Source organism: Tauraco erythrolophus, chromosome 15 (assembly GCF_009769465.1).
Source record: "Tauraco erythrolophus isolate bTauEry1 chromosome 15, bTauEry1.pri, whole genome shotgun sequence".
Classification (NCBI taxonomy): Eukaryota; Metazoa; Chordata; class Aves; order Musophagiformes; family Musophagidae; genus Tauraco; species Tauraco erythrolophus.
The window spans coordinates 183094-205929 of record NC_141479.1 but is presented as its reverse complement, the minus strand read 5'-3'; the positions used below and the strand labels follow the sequence as shown (position 1 = coordinate 205929).

The following is a 22836-nucleotide window of genomic DNA, read 5'->3' as shown; positions in this document are numbered from 1 at the left end:
GGGAAGCTCTCACCCCTCTCCCATAGGCACCAGCAGCGCAGGAAGATCAGCTCTCCCTGCATGCAAGAAGTGGCCAAAGTCCCCAGTACAATCACTCATTTTTCCTGGGCAGTGGCCAATGGCAAAACTCAAAATAAATATTTCCCTCACCTCCAGCACCGCCTACCCCATGTTAGACGGCAGCTGCAGAGGATTAGCGTCGCCCTGGAGGTGTAATCCCTCTACAAAGATGACAACATTTGGCCCAAGACATGCAGGGAGATGCAGAACAGGAGGCAGAGAGGGCCAGGAGCAGAGAGCTTGGCCCAGATTGTCTTGATTCCTGCATGTCACCTCCATGACCAGAGCCCTGTGCTTTGCGTCAGGGTCCACCTGATAGAAGGAGACAAAGAGTAAGGGGAAGGCCACGGGCAGGGACAGCAGCCCACACCAGTGTCCTGCCACTCCGCTGGGCCAGGCTCTCACCCGGACTGCTCCTGCCCCAGCGGCAGACCAAACAGACAGAGCTTTCCAGAAAAACCCTGTTACCCGCTTGCCCTGCCAGCTGCTGCCGCCTGCCCAGGCGGAGCCACCCGAGCCGAGGGATGTCCCAGCCTTGGCTCACGCCACACGGCGACCGCCAGCTGCTCCAGCTCCATCCGAGCACGCCTGCTCCCTGGCCCGAGCCGGGGAGGGTGGCTCTCCCGTCCCTCGCTCCGAGGTGCTGCAGCCCGTGCACGCAGGGGCCTTTGGCAGCCGAGATTTCAAAAGAGCAGCTTTGCCTTTGATGGAGAGAGCAGGCTGCCAGCACGTAGGTCCCAATGGAAGCGCCCAAGAGCAGGACCTTGCCCCAGCCAACGGATGAGGACGGTGAAAAGCCAGCAGAGGCAAGGACCATCTTGGGGCAGGTCCCGCTCCACCCCGAGCTAAATCCAGGGCTCCCCGTGAAGAAGGATTCCTTTCTCTCTCGCTAGACAAGAACTGCAGATCAGGACTTCAGCAGGAAGGAAGGAGCAGGCCACCCACGGAAAGGTGAAGGCGCAAATACTTACGATCTTTTCTCCACAGGCTGCCCGCCCTGAACCAGTACCCCCCGTTGCTCACCCCCCACACCATGCTGGGGCTGCCCCAGGAGCACACGGGCAGCAGCTCCTCGAGGCAGACCCCCAGCTCTGCATCCATGTCCTTCCTGCCTTCCTCCACTCTTTCCATGTAGGAGGATGTTGCATCCCAGCCAGGTCACGAGCCACAACCAAAGCAGTAAGAAGCCGGACAAATCATGGCAGGAGTTTTGCTCGTGCACGTTTACTCCAGGAAATGAGTGCTGAGAGGGTGCCTGGGATGTTCCGGTCTATCTGCCAGCAGCATCCTCTTCTCCCACAGGGAGAGCACCCAAACTTCACCCACCTTCAGCGAGATGGCTGAAGTTTTGATGGGAGAGGGGGACTAGAAAAGGAAGATTTTTTGAACAACACCACGTAAACCCACCACTGCCTGGCCCTAAAGGAAAGAGTCAGTATCCAACGATGCTCCACTTTGTGCTGCATATAAACAGGAAGATTCAGTGTTTTGTTTCATATTAAAAAATACACAGAGGGTCCTCAGGGATGTAAGGGTTTGCGGCTGGGAGTTTATTCCAGCAAATCTGCTGGCACAGCTCCTAAAGGTCGGGCAGGACTTGGCAGCAGGGCCCATCTAATCTCTCTGCAGAGGCAGCCAGCTCGGGGCCCTGGGGAGCCCAGCCCCTCCGAACGCATTAAGGCCACTCACTCGGAGCAAGCCCGACTCCTCGAGGACAAGCGGCGACTCCAGCGCGGGCCCCAGGGGGGCCGGGAAAGGCAGCGGCAGCTCCTGGCGAGCGCCCGGCTGCCAACGACTGCCAAGAACACACGCTCGTGAGCGAGGGCTTGCGGGAAAGGATGCACGCTGTCCCTGCCGGGTCGGAGGGATCCCCTCGGCAGCTCCTCCAGCCCTGGCCAGCTTTGCAAGCATGGCAGCAAAGCCTCACCACGGACGTTGTTAAGGCTCATCCTTGGCACACGACACGGTGCAATTCCACTTCACAAATCTCGAGTCCAGCCAAGCCTTGACAGATGTCAAAGCAAGACGGATGGTGCCTTTCCATGTGGGCTTCCTTGGCTTGGCTCCTCCGAGCTACCAAGCTATTCAGCCGCTGTAAAAATTGGAAAGGTCTTCTCCAGAAAGCCTTCTGCTAGTGCAGTCCAGCACTGCGTGGCAGCACGGGGTTGGCACCTCCAGGTCAAAGCTCGCTAGCTGTAAAGGTGCAAATAGGGCAGCTGCATGGTGAGTGTCCCGAGAGCTGGCCAGAGGTGAAGTGGGGTCCCTACCATGAGGGTGCACAGACATGCCAAACCTTTAAACCAGGTGGAGAGTCGGTGGTCAAGATTAAATCCAGAATCTGGGGCAGATGTGCCCTAACAGACTCTCCTCCTGGGAGAGACCAGCTTTGTTTTACAGAACAACAGTGAAAGTGAAGTCTTTCCGGTTCACTGCACTGGGGAGGTAGTACCTACCTGCCTTAGGTACCCACCTGCCTTAGGTACCCACCAGCTGGAGCAGCTGTGGGGGGCTTGGCCCCAGGGAGGAGAGGCATTAGCGACTCCCAGACTCTCTGTTACTGGTGGAGGTCTGCTGCCTCCTCTCCACAAGCCTTTCCACAACAAAGGCAGATTGGTTTCAGGCAGGGAAGGGCAGCTTCAGCACAGGAAAAGACTTCCGCTCCTGTTATGCTGCTTTGGGAAACCTCCCCTTTGATCCCTGGGGAAAGGGACAACTTGGCAGCTAGAAGGCTATTGTGTGCCTCTTGCTATAAGTAGCTGCTAAAGGCTTGGCTGAGAGCTGGAGCCAGTTGTTTAACTACACAGTGAGCAGAGCTGTGCCCCAACAGGCACGGTAAGACCAATTTGTCACTGCTGAGAAAACAGCTTCAGGTAAGAACAGAATGAAAAACCCATTGGCTATCCATGTGCTAAAAGTGACAGTGTGTTTTTGTCACAGGGAGAGCACCACAAACCTCATGGACTGGACACAGATCCTGTCTCCTCTAGGGAAACAGTACTACTTTTCCTCTCAGCAGACTGCTGCTGTTCATGTCTGTGCTATGCCTCACACAGCAAGTCTGCCAATCAAAGTCAAATTCAGAGGCAAATCCGAACATCTGGGTTCTGAAGAAATTCCTCAGCACTTTCTGAAGCCCTAACAACACGTGTAAGTTAAAGGATTCATCAAAGGAAGAAGCAGCCAGGAGCAGACTAACAGAGTTAAATGTTTAATAACTTTCCTGTCCAGAAGAGGAATACCAGATGAATCAAAGTTATCCTAGGCAAGGTGAGCTGATCTAAAACTTGGTCTCAGCACGGCCTTCTCTTCCACCTGCTTTCCTCTTTACTGACCTCAAACATGTCTCTTCCTGACGTGGTGTTATTGCTGGACAGAGCAGGGAGAAAGGAGACACTTATTAGGCTCAGCAGCACCAAGACAACTGTACTGGGAGGGCTCCAAGTATTCCCCAGACACCTCGGGAGGCTGCTACAGCTACAGCAGGCAGTGACAGGTTCCCCAGAGGTGTCACCTACTGTGAACATTGCCTTCTACCTCCCACTAAAATCAACACCCAGCATCTTCCCCCAGCTCCTTGAAATTTGACCCAGGAATCTTCTCTGCTGAAAGTATCTGCACTGGACAGGCTGGCCCTGGCAAAGAAGGTGCTTCCTCACAAGCCTCAAGACTACTGTCAATATGCCAGGGACTCCTCTCCTATCACCATAAGAGCAGAGCGTGGCACCTCCTCCCGCTGGGCAGCCGCAACCTTGCCTATGTCCTTCCCACCTCATGGCACCCTCGTCTGCACCGGGCAGGGAAAAGATCAGAGTACGTTTGGGCTAGAGGGACACAAACGGCATCTCTCTTGGGAGACAAGTGTTGAGCTGCCGTTAGCTCTGAAGAGCAAAGCTGCTGTGAAAGCTCCAGAGAGATACCAGGAGGTTGTCACCCTGCCCAGAGTCCTTCGACACGAACAGGAAGGACATGGGGAGTGGGTGCACAGCTCACCCTGCTCCTAGATGGGAATGACAACGTCCATGTGTTTTGGCAGAAAAGCCACTCAGCAGGGCACCCCTGGCAGACTGCTCACCCTGGCAACAGTGAGGGTGCTCCCTGGCTGACAGCCAAAGCTGGTAAGAGCTCTGCTGCTAGAAGAAACTCTGGGTTGTGAAGGCAGTGGGAGGAGTAAGAGGAATGCTGGTCTGGCCCAGTTGCTGCTCCCACCCTCCTTGCCCACAGCTGGCTCACCTTGGCCTTGTTCTGGACAGGCAGATACAGCTTAAACTCAGCTGGGAGCTCATCCTCTGAGTAGAGCCGGTCAGAGAAGTACACCCGTCGGATGCGACAGTTGGCATGGATCTGAGAGTCAAAACAAAGAGTCAGTCCGTTTCCATAAGCTCTTCCCACATCCAGTCTCGCTGTCGTGCGGCGGCCTGGATTCCTTGGCTCAGCGGCTGGAGAAGAGACCTCACTGCCTCCCTCTGAATCCGACAGGACATGGCAGACAAAGTGCTGGCCTGTGCCCTCTGCTTTGCCTTGGATGCTCTCTCTGGCGACGCACGACGGCTCAAGAGATCTGGCCACGCTCTGGCACCTCTGCAGACTGAGATCTGCCTCAGTTGCTCGGAGGGCTCTTTGCTGTGAGCCCACCTCTGCTCCTCCACTGCTACCAGCCTTCGCCAGAGGCTCTCGGCCTCAGCTTGCTGCGTTTTTAACGCCCCCTCGCCAGGGCCTCCCTGAGGTCAGGAACGAGACCGCCCGGTCTCAGCTGGCAGCGGAGCTGCTCCAGTCCCCACCGCAGCCATGCGAGAAGGCAGCCATTTCCCCGCTGCCTGCCTGCCCATCTCGGGGGAATCCCCGAGACACGGCGGTCCCACCGTCCCAGGGAACAGGCGTGCTCAGCACGCAGGCGTTCCTCAAAATAACGCATGCCACTGCGCGCAGCGAACACGAATCCCTGGCACACGGCACAGTTTCACGTTCTCAGCAGGAACAAGCGCTGCGTTCGCTCTGACCCAAGGGGCTCGGTGAAGGTGGGGTCACTCCACTCACACCAGGAAACCTGACTGGGGACACGTACGGGTCGTAACACGCCGGGCCTTTACCAGCCAGGCTCCCACTCAGCCAGTCGCTGTCTGGTGTGTCTGGACAGCGAGGCAGCAAACGGGTGATTCCCAGCAGACCTCCACCCAGCGGGACGTCTGGCACGTCCCAGGGAACTTCAGGGGGACTGCAACTCTTACCCTAACCGACAGCCAGCAGGAGAAACAAGACGGAAATGGGGTCCTGCATCCCAGTCTAGCCCAGTGAAGTGAGACAGCACCAAGACCTCTGCTGCCTCAGCTGGGCCTTTGCTCCCCTCCCGCAGCGCTCTGCAAAGAGCAGCACTGGCAAAGGAACTAGTCAGGGCTAAACCTGGATTCCCAGCCTCCAGCAAAGCTGTCCCAGCCAGCAGGAAGACCATCAACCACCAGACATGGCCGCTTCTCACCTGAACTCTCAGGGTCTCGATGTAATTGGTCCCGTAAGCCCGGCGCGTGAAGTCCGACAGGTTGAACTGGATTTGGTTCCAGCCCTCGTCCAGTCGCATGGGCATGGTGCAGATGAAGGGCTTCACCCGAGTCATGCTCTGGTAGTTACTTGCCCGGAAACGCCGGCGCACGTTCTTATCATCCAGCACCTGGGGCAAGGCAGGAAGGCTGCTGACCCAGGCGTCGGGGGCCTCTGGCTCCCCAGGACAACCACTGCTCTGGACTCAGGCTCTACCCATCTTGGAGATGGCTCTCCTACTCCCACCCCTCCATTCCACAGCAGGAGTATGTTTGACACAGGAAACAGACCCATTTTCAGAAACAGCAATGATGCGCTTGTGAGCTGACCGATGCTCTCCCAGCAGACGACCTGACACATCGTATGCCCAAGAAAGCAAAATTGTTTTGGGGATCACATACTGCCTGGGACAAGTTCCAACATAAGACTGCGGGCTCCTTGGCACCTTCTTCACTGGTCCCTGGAGGGGCCTCCCCACCACACACTCCTCACCTGCACTTCGAAAGTGAAGTATTTCTTCAGGTTCTTGATGATCATCACTAGGAAAGGTAGTTTGATGCCCAGGGTCTTCTTTGGGTCAGCAGGGCATGTGATGTACGTGGTGCTGAGAGGGACAGAAAAACACTTTAGGACCTCATGTGGCACAAAGCACACAGCCTGAGTCCCAAGTCTCTCCCTTGACCTAACGCAGTCTTGGAGGACAGGCAGAAAAAGATACGGTGATCGTAAGATCTCAGCAACAACCAGGGCTCCCTGTAACAGGACGGTTTCAGAGGTAGCTGCAGGGAACAAGATAAAAGGCCCAAAGAATGCATTTCCAATCACACTTTTCTCACCCAGGACATGGAACACCTCCCAGAACAGCTTCACCTCCCCAATTTCAAGGCCATATCAGCACTGTTTCTCAACACAACCTCCTCCTACCCCTCGGCTGAACAGGTAGAGCCCTCCAGAGCACAGCAGAGGCCCTTTGTGCTCTATATGGCTGGGAAAACAGAGGTCATGAGCCCCAGAAGTACACGTCAGGCCTGGCAAGTTCTGTGTCAACACATCTTGGGAGGAAGAGAAGCGTTGGCTCAGTCTGTCTGCAGGAGAGGAGCCTCTGCTGCCCTTATAAGGAGCGCCCTGCTCTGAATCGCCCCTGGAGGAGCCTTGGAGACTCCAAACCCGCTCATGGAGCTGGCGTCTCTCTTCCCAGTCGATGGAGACGGGGTTGCTAAGTGAAGCACCATGAGCAACTCCCCTCATAAATCTCCCTTTGATCTCCCTGCTGTCAGGAGAGCAGCTGTCACGTGGGGAGAGAAGCAGAGCAGGCCCAAGGCAATAAAAGATGCAGAAGGCAGAGTGCTGCTTTCTCAGTAATTGGCAGCACTGACTGGGGACTGGGTATCAAACACAGCTTTTTCCCCCCACAAGTGATGGAAAAATAATGGGATTTCATTTTTATGTTTTATCCCTTTGCCCCACTGAGGATGACAGAGGGCTCTACAAGCACATCCAGGGAAAGGCTACAGTGCCACAGAGGGGGATCAGTGATCTGATCCCGGATCACATTCTTCAATTTATAGACAAAGAGACTGCAGTAGAGCCTGAAGCACCTGCTGGCCACTGGCGTCTTTCCCTCTGCTCCAGGGACAAGCTCTCAGGGCACACTACGATGCCTTCTCCTACCTGACATTAGTTCCTTCGATCTCCAGCACCAGCGACTGAATGTCATTGTCGGTGATTCGCTTGATGTGGCCGTTGCGCACCTGGAAGAGAAGGGGGGCAGACAGCGCAGACGTTACTTGAGAGGGAAACAAGGGGCACCCACAGCTCCACTGAGAGGGGGAAAAAGATCCCAGGTGGACCCATCGACATCCACTTGGCTCCTATTCTCCTGAACATCGCTGTTCCCCAAGGCTTTGATCACCACCCCAGAGTGCCAGGACTCCAAGCAAGAGTTTACGGCCCAGCATGCTGCACAGACATCGAGTGCAAGGCCTCCATCTATCCAAATACGCTACGGTGAACACAAGTGACTCAAGCCTCATGTTAGAGGCCCAAATAAACAGAGAGAAAAGCGTCGGAGCAAGATTAAACCGGAGTGGGATAAGGGGTAAAACAAGTATGAGCAGCACAGAGGCAAGCAAAGGGGCCCACAGCCAGGTTCCCAAGGGGTCTTGGTCTCTACTGCTGGGCATGGCTGACTGCCTCGGTGGAAGAGCAGGACCAGATGAGCGCTTGGCTAAAATTCTTCATAACTACAGCACAGGCGAGCACAGAGCCATCGTGCTCTGCTGAGGGGCACAGGGATTGGCTACTCGGATGCAGCCAGCTCCCCACAGAGCTTGGGGAAGCCAGGGCTGGGACCAGGAGCCAACACAAATTCATTTTTCTCCACAACATGGCTCAATCCCAGGGTCTGAGGATTTATTTTTTTAATGAAGCGACTCACTTCCCATCAAATTTATCTCCATTTAAAAGGCACTTTTGCTAATTAAGCCCTCCACTCTTCCCCAGTGCTAGATCAGCAAATTGCAATGCCCCTTCCAGCTCCATGAATTAATTTCTTTAGCACCTATCACTGCTGCTAATATTTAGGACACATTAAGCTTCTAATGGGATGATTCCAGTCAGGAGCTACAGAACAACTTACAGGTTCAGCAATTCATCTTCAAAGTTAATGTCTTTGAGGGACCTACCTGGGTGATGTTGCCTACACTTCCTGGAAAAAAAGCGACAAGCCCTGTGAGCAGCCTGTCTCTACGCTAAGTGGTTTCCAGAAACCTCAGCCTGGATCACCCAGCGGCTGCTGCTAAGTGCGAGAGTGCCGCTCGCCCTGCCAGGCCACTCTGAACTCTGCTCCAAGCCCGCACAGGTACTTCCAGAGAACATTAAGCTCAGAAAGAGGACCCTTACAGAAGAACTGGATCTCCCCTTTGCAACTCCCATGGATTTATAGGTCTGTTCAGCAGAAACCAACTGCACAAAGTCTGGATGAGTTGCATTTTTTTTAAAAAAAAAAAAACAACCAGCAAACACCAGCCCAGCAGAAGCCCCACGTGCCTCTGTATTTGAAGCAGCAATTGGCATATGGGAGATTAAATCCTGGAAGCAACAGGGATACAGCATGAGAACTTAACACCGGGAAACAAGGACGTGACAGTTGTGCACAACAAAGCCGGCCTCCATGCCACGTAAGACACCTTTGATCAAAGGCAGCTTATGGCTCCTCGCAGGGAAGAAGGGTCAGGTTTGGGCTTCTCTGGAGAGGACAGTAACAGAGAAAACAGCTAAACATGCTTTAAACCAATTAGTCAGCAGTGTTTCTATCTGTAATGAGGTCCCCTTCCTCAGCCTGTGAAGGCTTTCCTCCCCCAGACTACAGGGACAATGAAAAGATGCAACTCTTCTTTTCCCATCCCTGAAAGTGTCCAAGGCCAGGCTGGATGGGGCTTTGAGCAACCTGGTGTAGTGGAGGGTGTCCCTGCCCATGGCAGGGGGGTTGGAACTAGATGATCTCTGAGGTCCCTTCCAACCCAAACCGTTCTGTGATTCTGTGATTCTTCCTCAGCGCTGCCAGAAATGGGATGAAAGGCAGCAAAGAGAGGAGATAAGGACAAAACAGGGCCCTGCCTCCCAGTCCTGCCCAGCCCGAGCTGCACTACTGCCCAGCTGCAGGGAGGCGGCGGGCAGGTCGCACAGGCGCCCTCCGGCACACGTATCTGCGCCGGCAGGACAGACACACAGACGTCTGGACACGACATCCAGCGCCGGCTGGATCACGAGCACGAGCAGCCTCGCCGTTTCGGTTAGAGAAGGCCGAGTGGCATCGGAAGCGCTCGCTGCCACGCGGGCTCAAAGCGCTGCCCTCCGGGATTCGGTGGTGCCAAACGCCCCAGCTTGGCCCCTCGGCTTGCTCCGGAGCCCAGCTCCCTGCCAGAGGCTGAGCTCACCTCCTGCCTGCCGCGGGGACCGCCTCTCGAATAGAGGACACGTTTTGGGCACAGCCAGAGGAGCACTTCTGTTCCCCCACCAGCTCTGGGGATGCCTTCCTAATGGGATGCCTTCCCAATGCGCTCGCCCAGACCGAGAGGGCACCTCCGGCTCCACCATGCACGGCCGCCAGCTCTGCGCGGCGCAGGGCGGCAGGGACAGTCCTGCTGTGCTCGCAGCGGCTGCTCAGCAAGAGCTCTCAGCCTTTAGGGGCTTTCCCCCACCTCGCAGAAGCTCAGAAAGAGAAGAATTCAGAAAATCTTAGAAAGCTAAACAACACACTCCACAGTTCTACTTGGCCAATATTTTCTAGCCATCTTAAGCCTAAGAAGGTAGATTTTTGCAGGTGGGAAAATAAAAGTTAGAAAATAAAAGTTCTTCAGATGCTTAATATCCTCTGCATCGGGAAACTGCGAAGTTACCTGCTGTCTAAAGACAAGCTGGAAAAGCCTTTTTTGCAGATGCAAGCGTCAAACCTCACAGGGTTTAGAGGGAGCAGCAGCTTCACAGACAGTCATGAACATAGGTATGCCTTGAGGCTGCCGTTGCTGCTAGCAACACTAGTCAAACGTAACAAAAACCAGAGGAAAAGCAGAGAGGAGCAATGCTCCCCAGGCCCAGCCGCCCACCCACCGGCAGACGGGACGCCACGGGCCAAGGCCGACCTCTGGAGGCTCGCTCCCGCATCGTTGCCGGCCGCCTCGTCGTTAGGTGATGGGCTTGTGCCAGCGACAGCAAGCTGAAACACAGCTGGCACCATGGCCCAGACTGCTGTGGGCATGAGCACACTCTTGTCTCACGACGGGCCAGCACTTCTCAAAGCCAGTGGCAGGTCCAGAACAGGCATGAGGTCCTTGCGTCACCTCCCTCGCCCAGGAAGGGAGAGGAGGCAAAACAAGAGGCAAAAGCAGGAGCTACTTGGCTTTTCTGCACCGTCTGGTGCACACAGGTTGGGGAGGAGGAGTGAGCTGCACGGACTGCTGCATTTGAGATGCAGAGATCTGGGGCGACTCGGACGAGGATGCTGTGTGAGAGGACTAAGGAGTCAGAGAAGGGCTACGACCAGGACTCCACCACAGCGTTCGCGGGGACTTGATCCCGGCCAAGCTCATCTGGGAAATCACGACCTGCATCCTGGTGGCAGAGCACACATTTGACATGCAGACAGGTCCTGAAGGCTAGCTGACCTTGCCTCCTCCCAACAGCATCTGAAAGTGCTAACGGCATTTCGTGCTGACATGCCAGCAGAAGGAATATGGAGAAACCAGCAAGAGGATCAATAGGTTTGACAAGTTTCATCAAACCATTCCCATTTGCCCCGCAGAAAAGCTTCAGCAAGTCGCCTGGAGACTGGTCAGCACGTCTCCACGCATTGGTGGGGGGACCGTGGTGGCAGGACACTGCAGGAACAAACAAAGGGCTCTGAACAACGAAGTGCTGGAAGGTGAACAGAAACCACCTTGCCAACAGGTCTCCAAACCAAGCACAGGCAGCACTGGAAGGCAGGAGAAGAGAGGACAGCCCAGCAGTTGGAAGGAGGAGCCTGTGCCTGCAGGGACAGCAGGACAGTCACTGCACTCTTCCTAAGGCCTGGACGCTTCAGTCCTGCCAGCATCCCCTGGGACAGGATGCTGGTGGCCAGGACAGAGTGGGTTTGGCAGCGTTTGCTGCCAAGGCCTGCCCAGAGCTTACCCACAGCCCCTGAGGGAGAAGAGAGGGAAAAGAAGGACTGTATCCTACTACTTAGAGGGAGGTTGCAAATGGTTACAACAAGGAAAGGCTTCCAGTGACCCATTTCTGCACTTGCATCAAATAAAAAAGCCTCTACTTCACAGTTTCCATCAGCACAAGCAGTGCCCATCCTACTAGAGCCGAACAAGAAACGGTTTTCCCCATGTCACAAAAGCTTGAGATTCCCAAAGATCTAAAAGAAAAAAAAAATCACCATCTGCTGGTACTTTTTGCAAAGATAAGGATCCACACCAGCTATGGATCCAGTGATCAGGCATTCACCTAGGACATGGGAGAACGCCAAATCCCTTGTCTTCAATTCTCACCACAACTACAGGTGCACTTCACGCACCCCTGAAGAGAGCAGGGATCACTTATTGCAAAGTTTTAGTTGCTTTCCCCCCTTCCAGAAACCCAAACCCTAACCCTCTCCTGTGACAATGCCAGAGCTGGAACATTCCCAAGATGTGTGGGTTCGGGCAGATCAGTACTTTCCAATAAATAAACCCACCTGAAAAATCCCTCATTGCTTCTGGACATTCACTCACTTCACAAACGCAATGCCCAAGCCAGATGCCAGCCTGTCCCTCTGCTGCAGGCCTGGCAGATTCTGCAAACACACCGAAGGTGTCAGATCAGGAATGCCAAGGCTGTTACGAACCCACCACCTCAGCTCCTTTTGAACAGAAAAGCAAGGTGAAAGAGCGAGTCATGCTGACACCCACAGGCAAAGAAGCCAGAAAACCCCGTCTGCTTTGGGAGCAGGGCGATCCTCACAAGGAGCTCGCCCAAGCTGGCCGTGCTTCCTCAGGACAGACTGACCTGTGAGCGAGGAAGAGCGCCCGCACACAGCCCTGCCACTCACGAGGATGCCGGGCTGCTGCCGCCGGGCAGTGCCAGAGGAGCCCAGCCACGTGCCAGCCCTACAGCAGCTGATGGAAACGGCCTGCACACCCAACTGCTGCTCTAGGGGACAGCAGTGCTACCTTTTCATCAGTCTTTTCTGGCCAATTCAGTGACAATCATGCCCAAACAGACCACTGCTTACATCCACCCTGCAAGCAGAGTTCCTGCTGGCTACCCCAGGAGCTGCAAGATCACAATGGTACCACTCTGCACAGGACAATTCATAGAATCACAGAACGGTTTGGGTTGGAAGGGACCTCAAAGATCATCCAGTTCCAACTCCCTGCCGTGGGCAGGGACACCTTCCAATACACCAGGTTGCCCAAAGCCTCATCCAACTTGGCCTTGAGCACTTCTGGGGATGGGGCAGCCACAAATTCTCTGGGCAACCTGTGCCAGTGCCTCACCACCCTCACAGGGAAGAATTTCTTCCTTCTATCTCATTGAAATCTCCTCTTTCAGTTTAAAGCCATTGCCCTGTGTCCTATCTCTACACGCCCTTATCCAAAGTCTCTCTCCAGCTTTCTTGTAGCCCCTTTAAGTACTTTGACCTTCACGTTAGAAGGTACCTCAGGAGGCCTCCAGTCCAACCTCCACCTCTAAGCAGGGTCAGCCCAGATGGCTCACGGCTTTATTCAGGCTGGAGACAAGCTACATCCCTGTGTCCAAGAGCCTTTCACGAGTCCTGTGCTCGCACCACCCAAACGAGAGGCCGATCCTTTTTCAGAGTCACGAGTGTTTGTGCAGAAGCCCCAACGTCAGGCACACGGTCAGGCTCAGCGAGGCACGCCCGCCCTCCCCAGAGCTGCACGGTACCCAGCGATGGGCACGGGACGGGTGTGTGCTGCCTGTCCCCCACCCCACGACTCGCGGACGCTCCCGCAAGCCCACCGCGGTCAAACACCACCGCTCTCTGCTGAGCCGCCGCCAAGGCTTCCATTCCTGCTGAAACCACGAGAAGCCCAGGTCAGGCTCAAGCCCCAAGGGCGGAATACGTGAGGTGGGAGACGGGAGCCCTGGGACAGCACGACGAGCGCCCTGCGGAACCGCTGTTGGCGGCCACGCAGCCGCGGGTGGTGCGCGCAGGGGGGGCGCAGCGGGTCCCACACCCCCGGGCTGCCCGAGCGCAGGCACCGGGAGAAGGCGGGAGCCTCCGCGGAACCGCTCTGGAAACAGGACGGAAAACCATGGAGCACTGTGGAAACAGGACGGAAAACCATGGAGCACTCCCGGCTGCTTGCGCGCCGCCAGGCCGCCACACGGCGGCCGTTACACGGCTCCGCGGGCCGGCTGCGAAACGCGTAACGTAACGAGAGCGGCCCCGCGGCGCGGGCCGGGTCGGGGGGATCCCGGGGGTCCCTTCCAGCCCAACCCGCCCCACGATCCAGGACCGCGGGGAAGCCGCCCGCGCGCGGCAAAGGCCCCTTCGGTTTTCCGCTGCCTGTTCCCAGCGCTTGGCGTTTCGTTGCAGCCTCCTGCCGCCCCGCGGGCGGGCCCGAGGCTCCCGGGCGCTGCGCCCCCGCCCCCGCCTCACCTTCTTGTCCCAGATCTGGAGCGGTTTGCTGCCGATGCTGTACAGCACCGAGAGGAACCCGCTCTGGAACGTGTTCTTGAACATGGCGGGGCCGGGGCCGGGACCGGGACCGGCGCTCCGCGCACGGACACGGAGGGTTCACGGAGGGTTCCGCGGTTCGCTCCGCACCACACAGCCGCGCTTCCGGGCGGCGGCGCCGCCGTCACCGGGGATCTGCTTGTCGCGGTTCCCGGGTGCTGCCGGATCTACTTCCGGAAGCCGCGGAGCGACGCGGTGCTGTGGACGACCGTTGCTATGGCCGGCCGTTGCTCTGGCAGCGCGGGCGGGGCCGCGCGGGGGGCGGGGCCGCGCGGGGGGGGGCGGGGCCGCGCGGGGGGGGCGGGGCCGCGCGGGGGGGCGGGGCCGCGCGGGGGGGGGGCGGGGCCGCGCGGGGGGGCGGGGCCGCGCGGGGGGGGCGGGGCCGCGCGGGGGGCGGGGCCGCGCGGGGGGCGGGGCCGCGCGGGGGGCGGGGGCCGCGCGGGGGGCGGGGCCGCGCGGGGGGCGGGGCCGCGCGGGGGGCGGGGCCGCGCGGGCGGAGCGGCCGCCGGGGCCGGGCGGGGCGGTGCCGGCCGGGGGGTCCCAGCGGGCGGGAGCGAACGAGCGCCGCCTCCGTCCCCCTTCCCGCGCTCGCTCAGCGAAGCGCGTTCCCGGAGCCGGGGCCGGCGCGCTGCAGCCGATGGGATGGCCGGCGGTACAGCCGCGGAACGCCGCGGCTTCATGAGGAACGTTTTACAAACGCCCCGGTTCTCCCCCCGCGATTCACGACCACCGGGCAAACGGCGATGCTCTGGTTTTCTGATTCTGATGACGCAATTTGCTCACGGAGCGTTTCCCAGTTCGGGCTCTCATGGTGTGTCCCGGGGGTGTCCATTTCTCTCTGTGCTGGTTTTACAAGTGTCCGGATGGTGTTTACTCCACTTTCCTGCTTCCTTTAGCCCCAGTCTTGCCCCCAGGTTCCCGAGCTTCCCTTGTCCCGGCAGGTACACCCACCCATCCCAGTCCCGGTGCTGCCGGAGCTGCCCGCGCTCAGTAGCAGCTGCACACGCCCGCTGGAAATCCCGTGTGCCCATTGCCCGCTGGAAATCCCGTGTGCCCAGTGCCCGCTGGAAATCCCGTGTGCCCAGTGCCTGCTGGAAATCCCGTGTGCCCATTGCCCGCTGGAAATCCCGTGTGCCCAGTGCCCGCTGGAAATCCCGTGTGCCCATTGCCCGCCGGAAATCCCGTGTGCCCAGTGCCCGCCGGAAATCCCGTGTGCCCAGTGCCTGCTAGAAATCCCGTGAGCCCATTGCCCGCTGGAAATCCCGTGTGCCCAGTGCCCGCTGGAAATCCCATGTGCCCAGTGCCCGCTGGAAATCCCGTGTGCCCAGTGCCCGCTGGAAATCCCATGTGCCCAGTGCCCGCTAGAAATCCCGTGTGCCCAGTGCCCGCTGGAAATCCCGTGTGCCCAGTGCCCGCTGGAAATCCCATGTGCCCAGTGCCTGCTGGAAATCCCGTGTGCCCATTCGTGCTGGCGGCTCCGACAAAGCACGGGTGATAAATGCCACCGCTCGGCCCCGTGCCTGCGGACCTGCGCGTCTGGGTCGCGCTGCCGCAAAACGCGAGTACCGGAAAGCAGCTCCCGTCGCTCGCCGGTTGTTTGCTGGCTCAGGCTCTTCCGAGACACGGCCAGGCCCTTTCCTGTGTCCCTGCAGCCGAGGGAAAGGCAAACACCTCTGACGGGAGCGAAAGGGAAGGATGTTTCGGTCGCATAGCAGCAGGACGTGTCCCACGCTCCACCACGCCATTCCCAGCCCTCCGATGCCACCTGGGCTGGCGCTGGCTGCAGCCGTGTGCTCGGAGCTCCCCACTTCTGCCGCACGCTGATGTGGCACTGACAGGGACACACGGCGCCGGAGGCTGCTGCCTCGTTAGGTCTGAAACTGCCGGGAGGGACGTCTGCGAGTCCGTGCTTTCTAGAGGAGCCTCCTGCTCATCGGCCGGAGTGAGAGGGTGCCCCAGTGCTGCGTCGTGCTCGGTGTCACGGTGGCATTTCCGCAGACGGCATTCCAGGCCAGAACTGCTCCGTCTCCATGTGGAAATGGGCTGGATTCTGCGCTCGCAGACACCAGAGATACCCGTCAGGAGGTGGGCAGTAGGAGGAAGGGGCAGGAAAGCGCTCAAACACATCAGCACCGTCAGTGGAATACCTCCAGCTTCCACCTGATGCTCTAAGCCAGGCAGGGATGCCAGTACTGTGCGAGGGTCTCCTCCTAAAGGGGAGAGAGGCAGCAGCTCCCACCTGGCTTGTTTGAGCAGGAAAGTGCTGGTCTGTGCCCACGTGGAGATGTGCATTTTTGGATTAGTGGAAAGAGACATCTTTTCCCTCCTGGAGAGGCCTCTGGGCCCAGGAATACCGCCCAAACACCGAGCGACTGCAGCGGGCACTGCTGAGAGGTGGGCAGCCAGTGCCTGGGGCCAGGGGGCTGTGTCAGAGCCAGCCTCCGCTGATGTCTGGGGGGTACCCAGCTCAGCACATGCACAACCAAGCATGAATGTATTTGCTCAAAAAAATAAAGGTGGCCGAGGAGTGAAACTCTGGAAAAAAACTTTCCCAAGGGCAAGAAACCAAAGCAGCTTCCCATGGGGGTGAGAAACATGATGTGATGTGGCTGCACACGCTCTCCCCCGCTGCCCTCCGCCAGCTGTCATTGCTCAAGCCAAAACGGCACCTCTGCCCTTTGCCGGTACCAGTCGGTGAAACCCTCTGCAATCAGGATTCACAAAACTCCTTGCCCATGAGCAGAGAGGTGGGCAGAGCCCTGTCCCTGCTGCTCCTGCTGCCCAGCTGCCAAGGAACCCTTTATTTGTCCAGGAGATGTGTGTGGCACAGGGACACGAGCCAAACCCCGTGCATCTTCAGAAGCAGCCCTTATCTGAGCCCCAGCAAGAAGCAGACTGTGCAACCCTGATTTTTCATGCTGTTTACTTACTCCCTTCAAATGGTTACTGCTTTCAGCTCTGGCCTGGCCTCCAGTAGAAAACTTTATCTGTTGGAGCACGTTCATCTTCGTGCTCAGAGGTAACTTGCCAGCAGCAACCCTTGTCTCTTACCGCGTGGCTGCAAAGTAACGCTTTTTTTTCTTTCTTTTTGTGAGCTGAGTAAGATGCAGTACCTTGACGATGTAAGGTGGGGGTTGATGTACAGCTTTGCTGGTGTGAAAATGCAAAGTGAAAGCGAGAGGGTGCCCCAGTGCTGCGTCGTGCTCAGTGTCACGGTGGCATTTCCGCAGATGGCATTCCAGGCCAGAACTGCTCCGTCTCCATGTGGAAATGGGCTGGATTCTGAGCTCGCAGACACCAGAGATACCCGTCAGGAGGTGGGCAGTAGGAGGAAGGGGCAGGAAGCGCTCAAACACAGCAGCACCATCAGTGGAATACCTCCAGCTTCCACCTGATGCTCTAAGCCAGGCAGGGACGGCAGCACTGTGTGAAATTATTATTATTCCACTGGTGTGAAATATTGCTTGAGCAAATACTGGTGTGAAAACGAGTATAGACAGGGCCTTGCACAGCTTGGCAGGAACAGCTTGGGCTAGAAATTACACTCTCAAACTGAAATATATTCTATTTCTTCCTGCCATAACAACACCCGTAGCGTCTATTTTCAAAGTATAGACACGAAACACCGTAAAAATTACCACCCTCCATCAACTTTATGGTCCTGCAGTTTAACTCCAGGCCCCTGTGTAGCTCTTGTCGCTAACTAATGCCCCGTGCAAATCCCACCGACAACCCCAACGTCTCTGCTGGCTGTGCTTGTGCCTCCCTTGGGCTACGGATGCCCCGGCCATCCCAAACACGCCGTCCCTCGCAGCACCCAGGTTAGCAGCGCTTGCTCCTTCGTTTGCAGTGCCTCGCACAAACGAGCGGAGCACGCGAGACAGCAAGGCGTTACTTAGAAATGATCAGCTATATTTAGTCAGCGGGTTAGAGTCCACTTTATATGGCACGATTAAATAGCTTGTTCCCTTAATCAGATGGTAAGAGACAACTGGGACAAATATCCAGCTGCCATTCCTGAACAGCCTGCTCTTTCACACGCTCTCCACTTACCATTTTAATGTCATGTTTTGCTGCAAGTGATGTACATGGAAATACATTGTGGTTTCAAATTGTCCTCGTTTCTCAATGAATTTTGTCTCTATTTCTCGATGAATTTTAACAAAAAACAATACCTGTTGTCTCTCCTTCCCCAGGCACGTGCCGGCTAAAGGAGAGGGCAGAAACAGAGAAGCTAATGAGACGTTAACACATATTAATAGTCGAGGCTGGCATCCGGAAAGAGGCCCCTGGGAGACGTGTTTCAGTGAGACTCACGCCGATGGTATCCACCTGGAAGACTGCTAGGAAGATGTCGGCGTGTTACATCACCCCCGTTCCCAATGCCCAGGGTGTAGAGGGACTGGATTTGGGGGAGCAGGCGGAGGAGAAGGCCCATGATAAGAGAATAATCTGGCCCAAGCAGTGAACAGAGGTTGGCTGCTCCAGGAATAACTGTCTACTAAAGCATTTCCTGCCTTTCAGAGTTCCCAGCAATCCGATGCCTTCAGAGGAATGAATGAGATCTTTGGGAAGCTCCCGCAACATTGCTCCTCTGAAGTTTCACATAGCTGGGTGCAGTTACTGGAGCAAAATGCAGCAGCTCTCTCCAGTATCACCAAGTTTGTGCTTGCCTTGGAGCACACAGTCCCAGTTCATGGCCTGGGAAATCCGAACCTGGGCTGTTGCCCTCTCTGCTTAAGCCACGGCTGGAAAGCAGATGCCTCAGGCCAGCTGCATGGCCCATTGGGCCAGCTGAAAGGACAGAGCTTGGACCAGTAAAACCAGAACCGGATTCCGTCAGTACCTTTGTGAGCCAAAAGCCTTCACTGCATGGCAAAAAGGAGAACAAAGCAATGACTTCTGCAAGGAGTGCAAGATCTTGGGATTTGTCCAGACGACTCTCCCAGCCTGGATTTTCCTACGGGAGCAGGACTGGATGAAGGGCTGTAATGAGGAAACCAAAAAGAGAAATGGGCAGGATATCCACAGCCACCACATGCAAGGGGAGGCAAAGTGCAGAAGTGGCTTTGGGTGCTGAGGGAACCTTGACAAAGACTTTGGACCTCATGCTGGTTGAACTCCAAGCAGTGTAGAAGGAGGAGGAGAAAGCTGGGCTGCTGCTGAGCACGGGCTCAGAAGAGAACAGGGAGTGTAAACATCAGGGAGTGCAGAAGGAGACAGTGCAAGCACGTGCTGGAGGTCTTTGGCAGAGAAAGGTGAGGAAGCAGGACACACTGCCTTGGCGGGACCACCGTGCAATGGATGTCATGGTGGAGCAAGGGGCGAGAATGAACTTCTGACTCTTGACAAAGTGAAGACAAAAAAAATGGGCAAAGAAGAGTTTCTCTCTGACAAGCGACAGTTAAAAAAAAGAGTCATTGAGAGCATCCTTTAGAGACAAGATGTTGACTTGGAGAGGACCTGGGCTGCAGCAGGCAGCGGGTGGGAATGGGGTGCATGCCCCAACAGTGGCAGGAGAGGGATGGATGAGGTAGCAACAGCACTTGGATGAGCCACCATGCTGCAGGGACCTCAGTTTGGCGTATGCTTGCAGCACTGCTTCTGCCCAGCGCATGCAGACCTCAGGTGGACTCTCCCATGGGCTCCTCCCTGCAGGGACAGGCTCTCACCACTGGCTGGATCTACACCCTCAAAAAAGAGTCCTGCTGAACTGAAGTGCCAGAGATCAGCACAGACCTGGATACCACAGGGCTATCATTACACCGTGCCTCGGCAACGGACCAAGCCCTGCCTTACAGCACCAGCAGCTTGAAATTACCTGACGTACATGTCCACATCTGGCCCCACACTGGCACATCTCCAGGGGTGACGCACAAGGACAGGTTGGCAAATTTCCACCTGTACCACTCACAGGCTTCGTGCGAGGACTCACTTCTGCATTTCCACTTCGGCCACTGGCCAGGGCTGGGTGACAGCAGCACCAGGTGGTTCTGTGCCAGCAGGAGCCCATGGCTCACCTTACCCGAGCTCCCCTCCCTGGGAACGGGCAACAGGTCTATCTTCCCCAGTCAAGAGTCTTGTCCCAGAGGTATCCTTAGCCTGGGCAGCTTCGGAATAGGGGAAAACTGTGTAGGGAAGAACACATGGGCAAGGAAGGAATGGGACAATGGAAGAGAAACGGCTGTGTGCAGTCATGCAGAGTCCAACTGGAGGTTTATAGATCGGAGTTTCAAGTGGTCCATTAACATCTAAGACCAGAGCACAGCTTGGACAACCACCAGCGCTGCAGCCAGGCTCTGCCAAGAGCTGCTGCTGAAGCACCACATCTGTAGGGGAACTCCTGCAAAGCAGAGGCCCACAGGCAGGAGCTCCAAGCTCAGGGCTTTGCAGTGGGGAGGAGGAGGAGGAGAGTCTCAGCCCAAGAAAGGGGACAAGACAGGAGCTCCTGCGGTGCAGAGACAGAGCCATGCCCAAGCCCCACGGGCTGGGAAAAGCAGGTACCAGCATTAGCACCTAACCACCCAGGCAAGCACCTCCAGAAGACTACGGGGGCCTAAGGAGGGACACCCCCAAAGGTGGCAAGTGGCTCCTTTGCCTCTGCCTGCCATGGGTTTGTACAACTAATTCCTCCTGCTCTCCTTGCCCAGCCTGTCCTAGCAGGGCACAGGGAACGGCTCTCAGTGCCGTTCCCGCGTTCTCCAGTGTGGCTGGTCCTGCCCCACAGCTCCCTCCCCACGGAACACTCCTCCTCATATGCTTCTTTTAAAACTTTTATTCAACAATATAGAATTCTTTTAATTATAATATAGAACTGTCCATTGTGATACTACATCCCCTGCCACCCCCGTGCCCTGGAAGAGACAGGCGCAAGCTGGCTAACCGTGGTCCGTCAGAGGCTGGGGGTGAGGAACAGCCAGAACAGAGGAAGGAACATCTAACCAATGACTGCTTTGCACACCCTTCACATTTCCACGCTTTCTGGGTCAGGAAGAGCTCAACAAGGAACCAAAGGCAGAAGAACCTTTTAACACTCGGAGGGAAGGGCTGTGGTCATAAAGAGGCGAGTGCCATCCAGCCAGGCGTGCTGCCCCGCTCTCAGCCCTGCCCGCGCCGCGCAGTCTGCCCGCCGTCACTCTACACACGCCGACAGGACGTTTGATTTGGTTCTCATTCTGCTTATGGAAAATTGGGAGCAACAGCATCGGACCTGAGGAGAGATGGGAGGAGGGAAGTGAGCGTCACGGGGCACTGCCAGCTCGACACAGAGCTCCTCTGGTCCCAGGTGATGAGGAGATGGCTGGGCACGCTGCCCCACATCCTGCCACCCTGCTCCCAGCGGGGCCTGGCCACACCCTCCATGCCCCTCTGGATGTGGGGACAGCGGGGCATCCTCAGCCTGCGTTAGAAGGGGTGGCAGGGGCAGAGGGGAAGGCAGGACGGAGCAAGGCAAGGGAGAGACGCAGCCCAGCAAAGCAGCGCTTTCATGCGCAGCCAGACGCAAGCGTAGACCTTCTTCTGCCCAGCCTCCTGTGTTAAGTGCCCTCCGCTGCCACAAACATCTCCTTCCTCCAGTCCCGCGAAAGGCTTCCGTCGTGCCACAGCACACTCGCAGCGGGCAGAGAGGAGCTGGGGAAGTTGCTATCGCATCCCTCAGTGGCTGCCGTGTCCCTCTTACAAGGCACCCAGCCAAACCCGTGCTCCACCCCTGCTAGAAAGCTGGGGTCGAGCCCGCTGAAAGACCAGGACGTGCACCGGGACTCTCCCAACTCTCTCCAGGAGAAAGCACATGAAGATGCATGTTCCCCAGCCTCCTTCCTTCCTAAGGACAAGACACTGTCTTCTCCAGCTCTCAGCTGTCCCTACAGGCAGGATGATGCTTCCCTGAAGTCCGGAGGAAAGCAGGGTTTCCTGCTGCAAGAACTGGAAGGGCCGATGGGTGCAGAGAGGAATTGGCCTGAGCTGCAGCCAAGTATCCACACCGCCCTGGCATCAGGAGATTCCAAACCCTCCTCGCTCCCAGGCTACACTTGCTCAGCTGCCATGTTTCCCTCCAGGATGAATCTGTCACAGCTCATCGTACCCTAGAGCTGGGGTAGGGAAGTGGGGAGATACAGGGCAGGTTGTTCCGGCCTCGCTGGTTACTGCGACCAGGGAAAGCCATTTACCCATTTCGCTCACTGGGAAGAGCATCTCTCTTCCTCTGCTTGAGGGCACCAGGAAAGAATTTCTGACTCAGGTTTACAGAACTGATACTTCCTGAAGCACCACCTTGAAACTCCACCGTCAGGTTTGGACACTATCAAGCACTCATCTACAACGATCAACGTTTTTCATCTGTCAAAATTCCCACACTGAACCTGTTCTTCTCCCCCACGCCTCCTCTGCCTTGGCTCTCTGGAAGCTGGGAATGCCAACGCACAAGAGCTGGAAAACAGGCAAGTCTCCCCCACAGCAACTTTGACAGGCCATGAGAAACATCCACTCCTGCTTCTTCTCGATCGAGCAACTCCATACAGTTCAGAAATTGATGTTAAACCCCCAAATCGACCCTGCTGGCATTAGCACAGTTTAAAAGCACAGGAGACCTCCGCGCCCCTCAGGCCAGGCAGCCGGTAGCTCAGGCAGATGGAAGAACAGAGGGCTGGAAACACTTGCCAAAGCCTAATGTTAACTTGCCAAAGCCAATGTTGGCGAGGGCCCTGTGGCGTGGCAGCACCACCACAGCCGGCTCCTCCGCCTGGACACCGATAACTCAGGTTATGCACCGGTCGCACGCCAGGGTGGAAGGAAAGAAGAGCTCCCTGCTCAGTACATCCTTAGAAAAAGCCATCCACCCAGGCTCGGAGGAGACAAGCATGGGGTACGCTGGCAGAGAACCCCAACTTCCAGCCACGCATTGGTGACTTCTCATCTGACCAGCCACGTAACAGACAGACGGAGACTGGTACCCCGGGCACCGGCTGAGTCCAACGCACAAGAGCCGACTCCCATGCTGTACCCAAAACCCCGCACTC

At 56.8% G+C, this 22836-nt stretch overlaps 2 protein-coding genes across 3 annotated transcripts in view; both read right to left on the bottom strand.

Moving 5' to 3' along the window:
• Positions 1 to 1823: 1823 nt before the first annotated feature.
• On the bottom strand, positions 1824 to 13836 carry CFAP20 (cilia and flagella associated protein 20). Of its 2 annotated transcripts, none has more exons than XM_086621091.1 (6): positions 13742 to 13836; positions 7264 to 7343; positions 6085 to 6196; positions 5534 to 5722; positions 4291 to 4401; positions 1824 to 2253 (listed from the first exon to the last, which is right to left on the bottom strand). In XM_086621091.1, the coding sequence occupies exons 1-6, from the start codon at positions 13823 to 13825 to the stop codon at positions 2146 to 2148; spliced, it is 684 nt and encodes a 227-aa protein (XP_086477217.1). In that variant the 5' UTR covers positions 13826 to 13836; the 3' UTR covers positions 1824 to 2145. The 2 variants fall into 2 exon arrangements, with proteins under 2 accessions (XP_086477217.1, XP_086477218.1); XM_086621092.1 differs by lacking the exon at positions 1824 to 2253 and adding an exon at positions 3253 to 3426.
• Positions 13837 to 20643: 6807 nt separating this feature from the next.
• CSNK2A2 (casein kinase 2 alpha 2) overlaps positions 20644 to 22836 on the bottom strand; it is a 30256-nt gene continuing 28063 nt past the window's right edge. The window contains exon 12 of the mRNA XM_086620679.1: positions 20644 to 21029. The gene's annotated coding sequence lies outside the window, so the exon portion shown is untranslated. The remainder of the gene's footprint in view (positions 21030 to 22836) is intronic.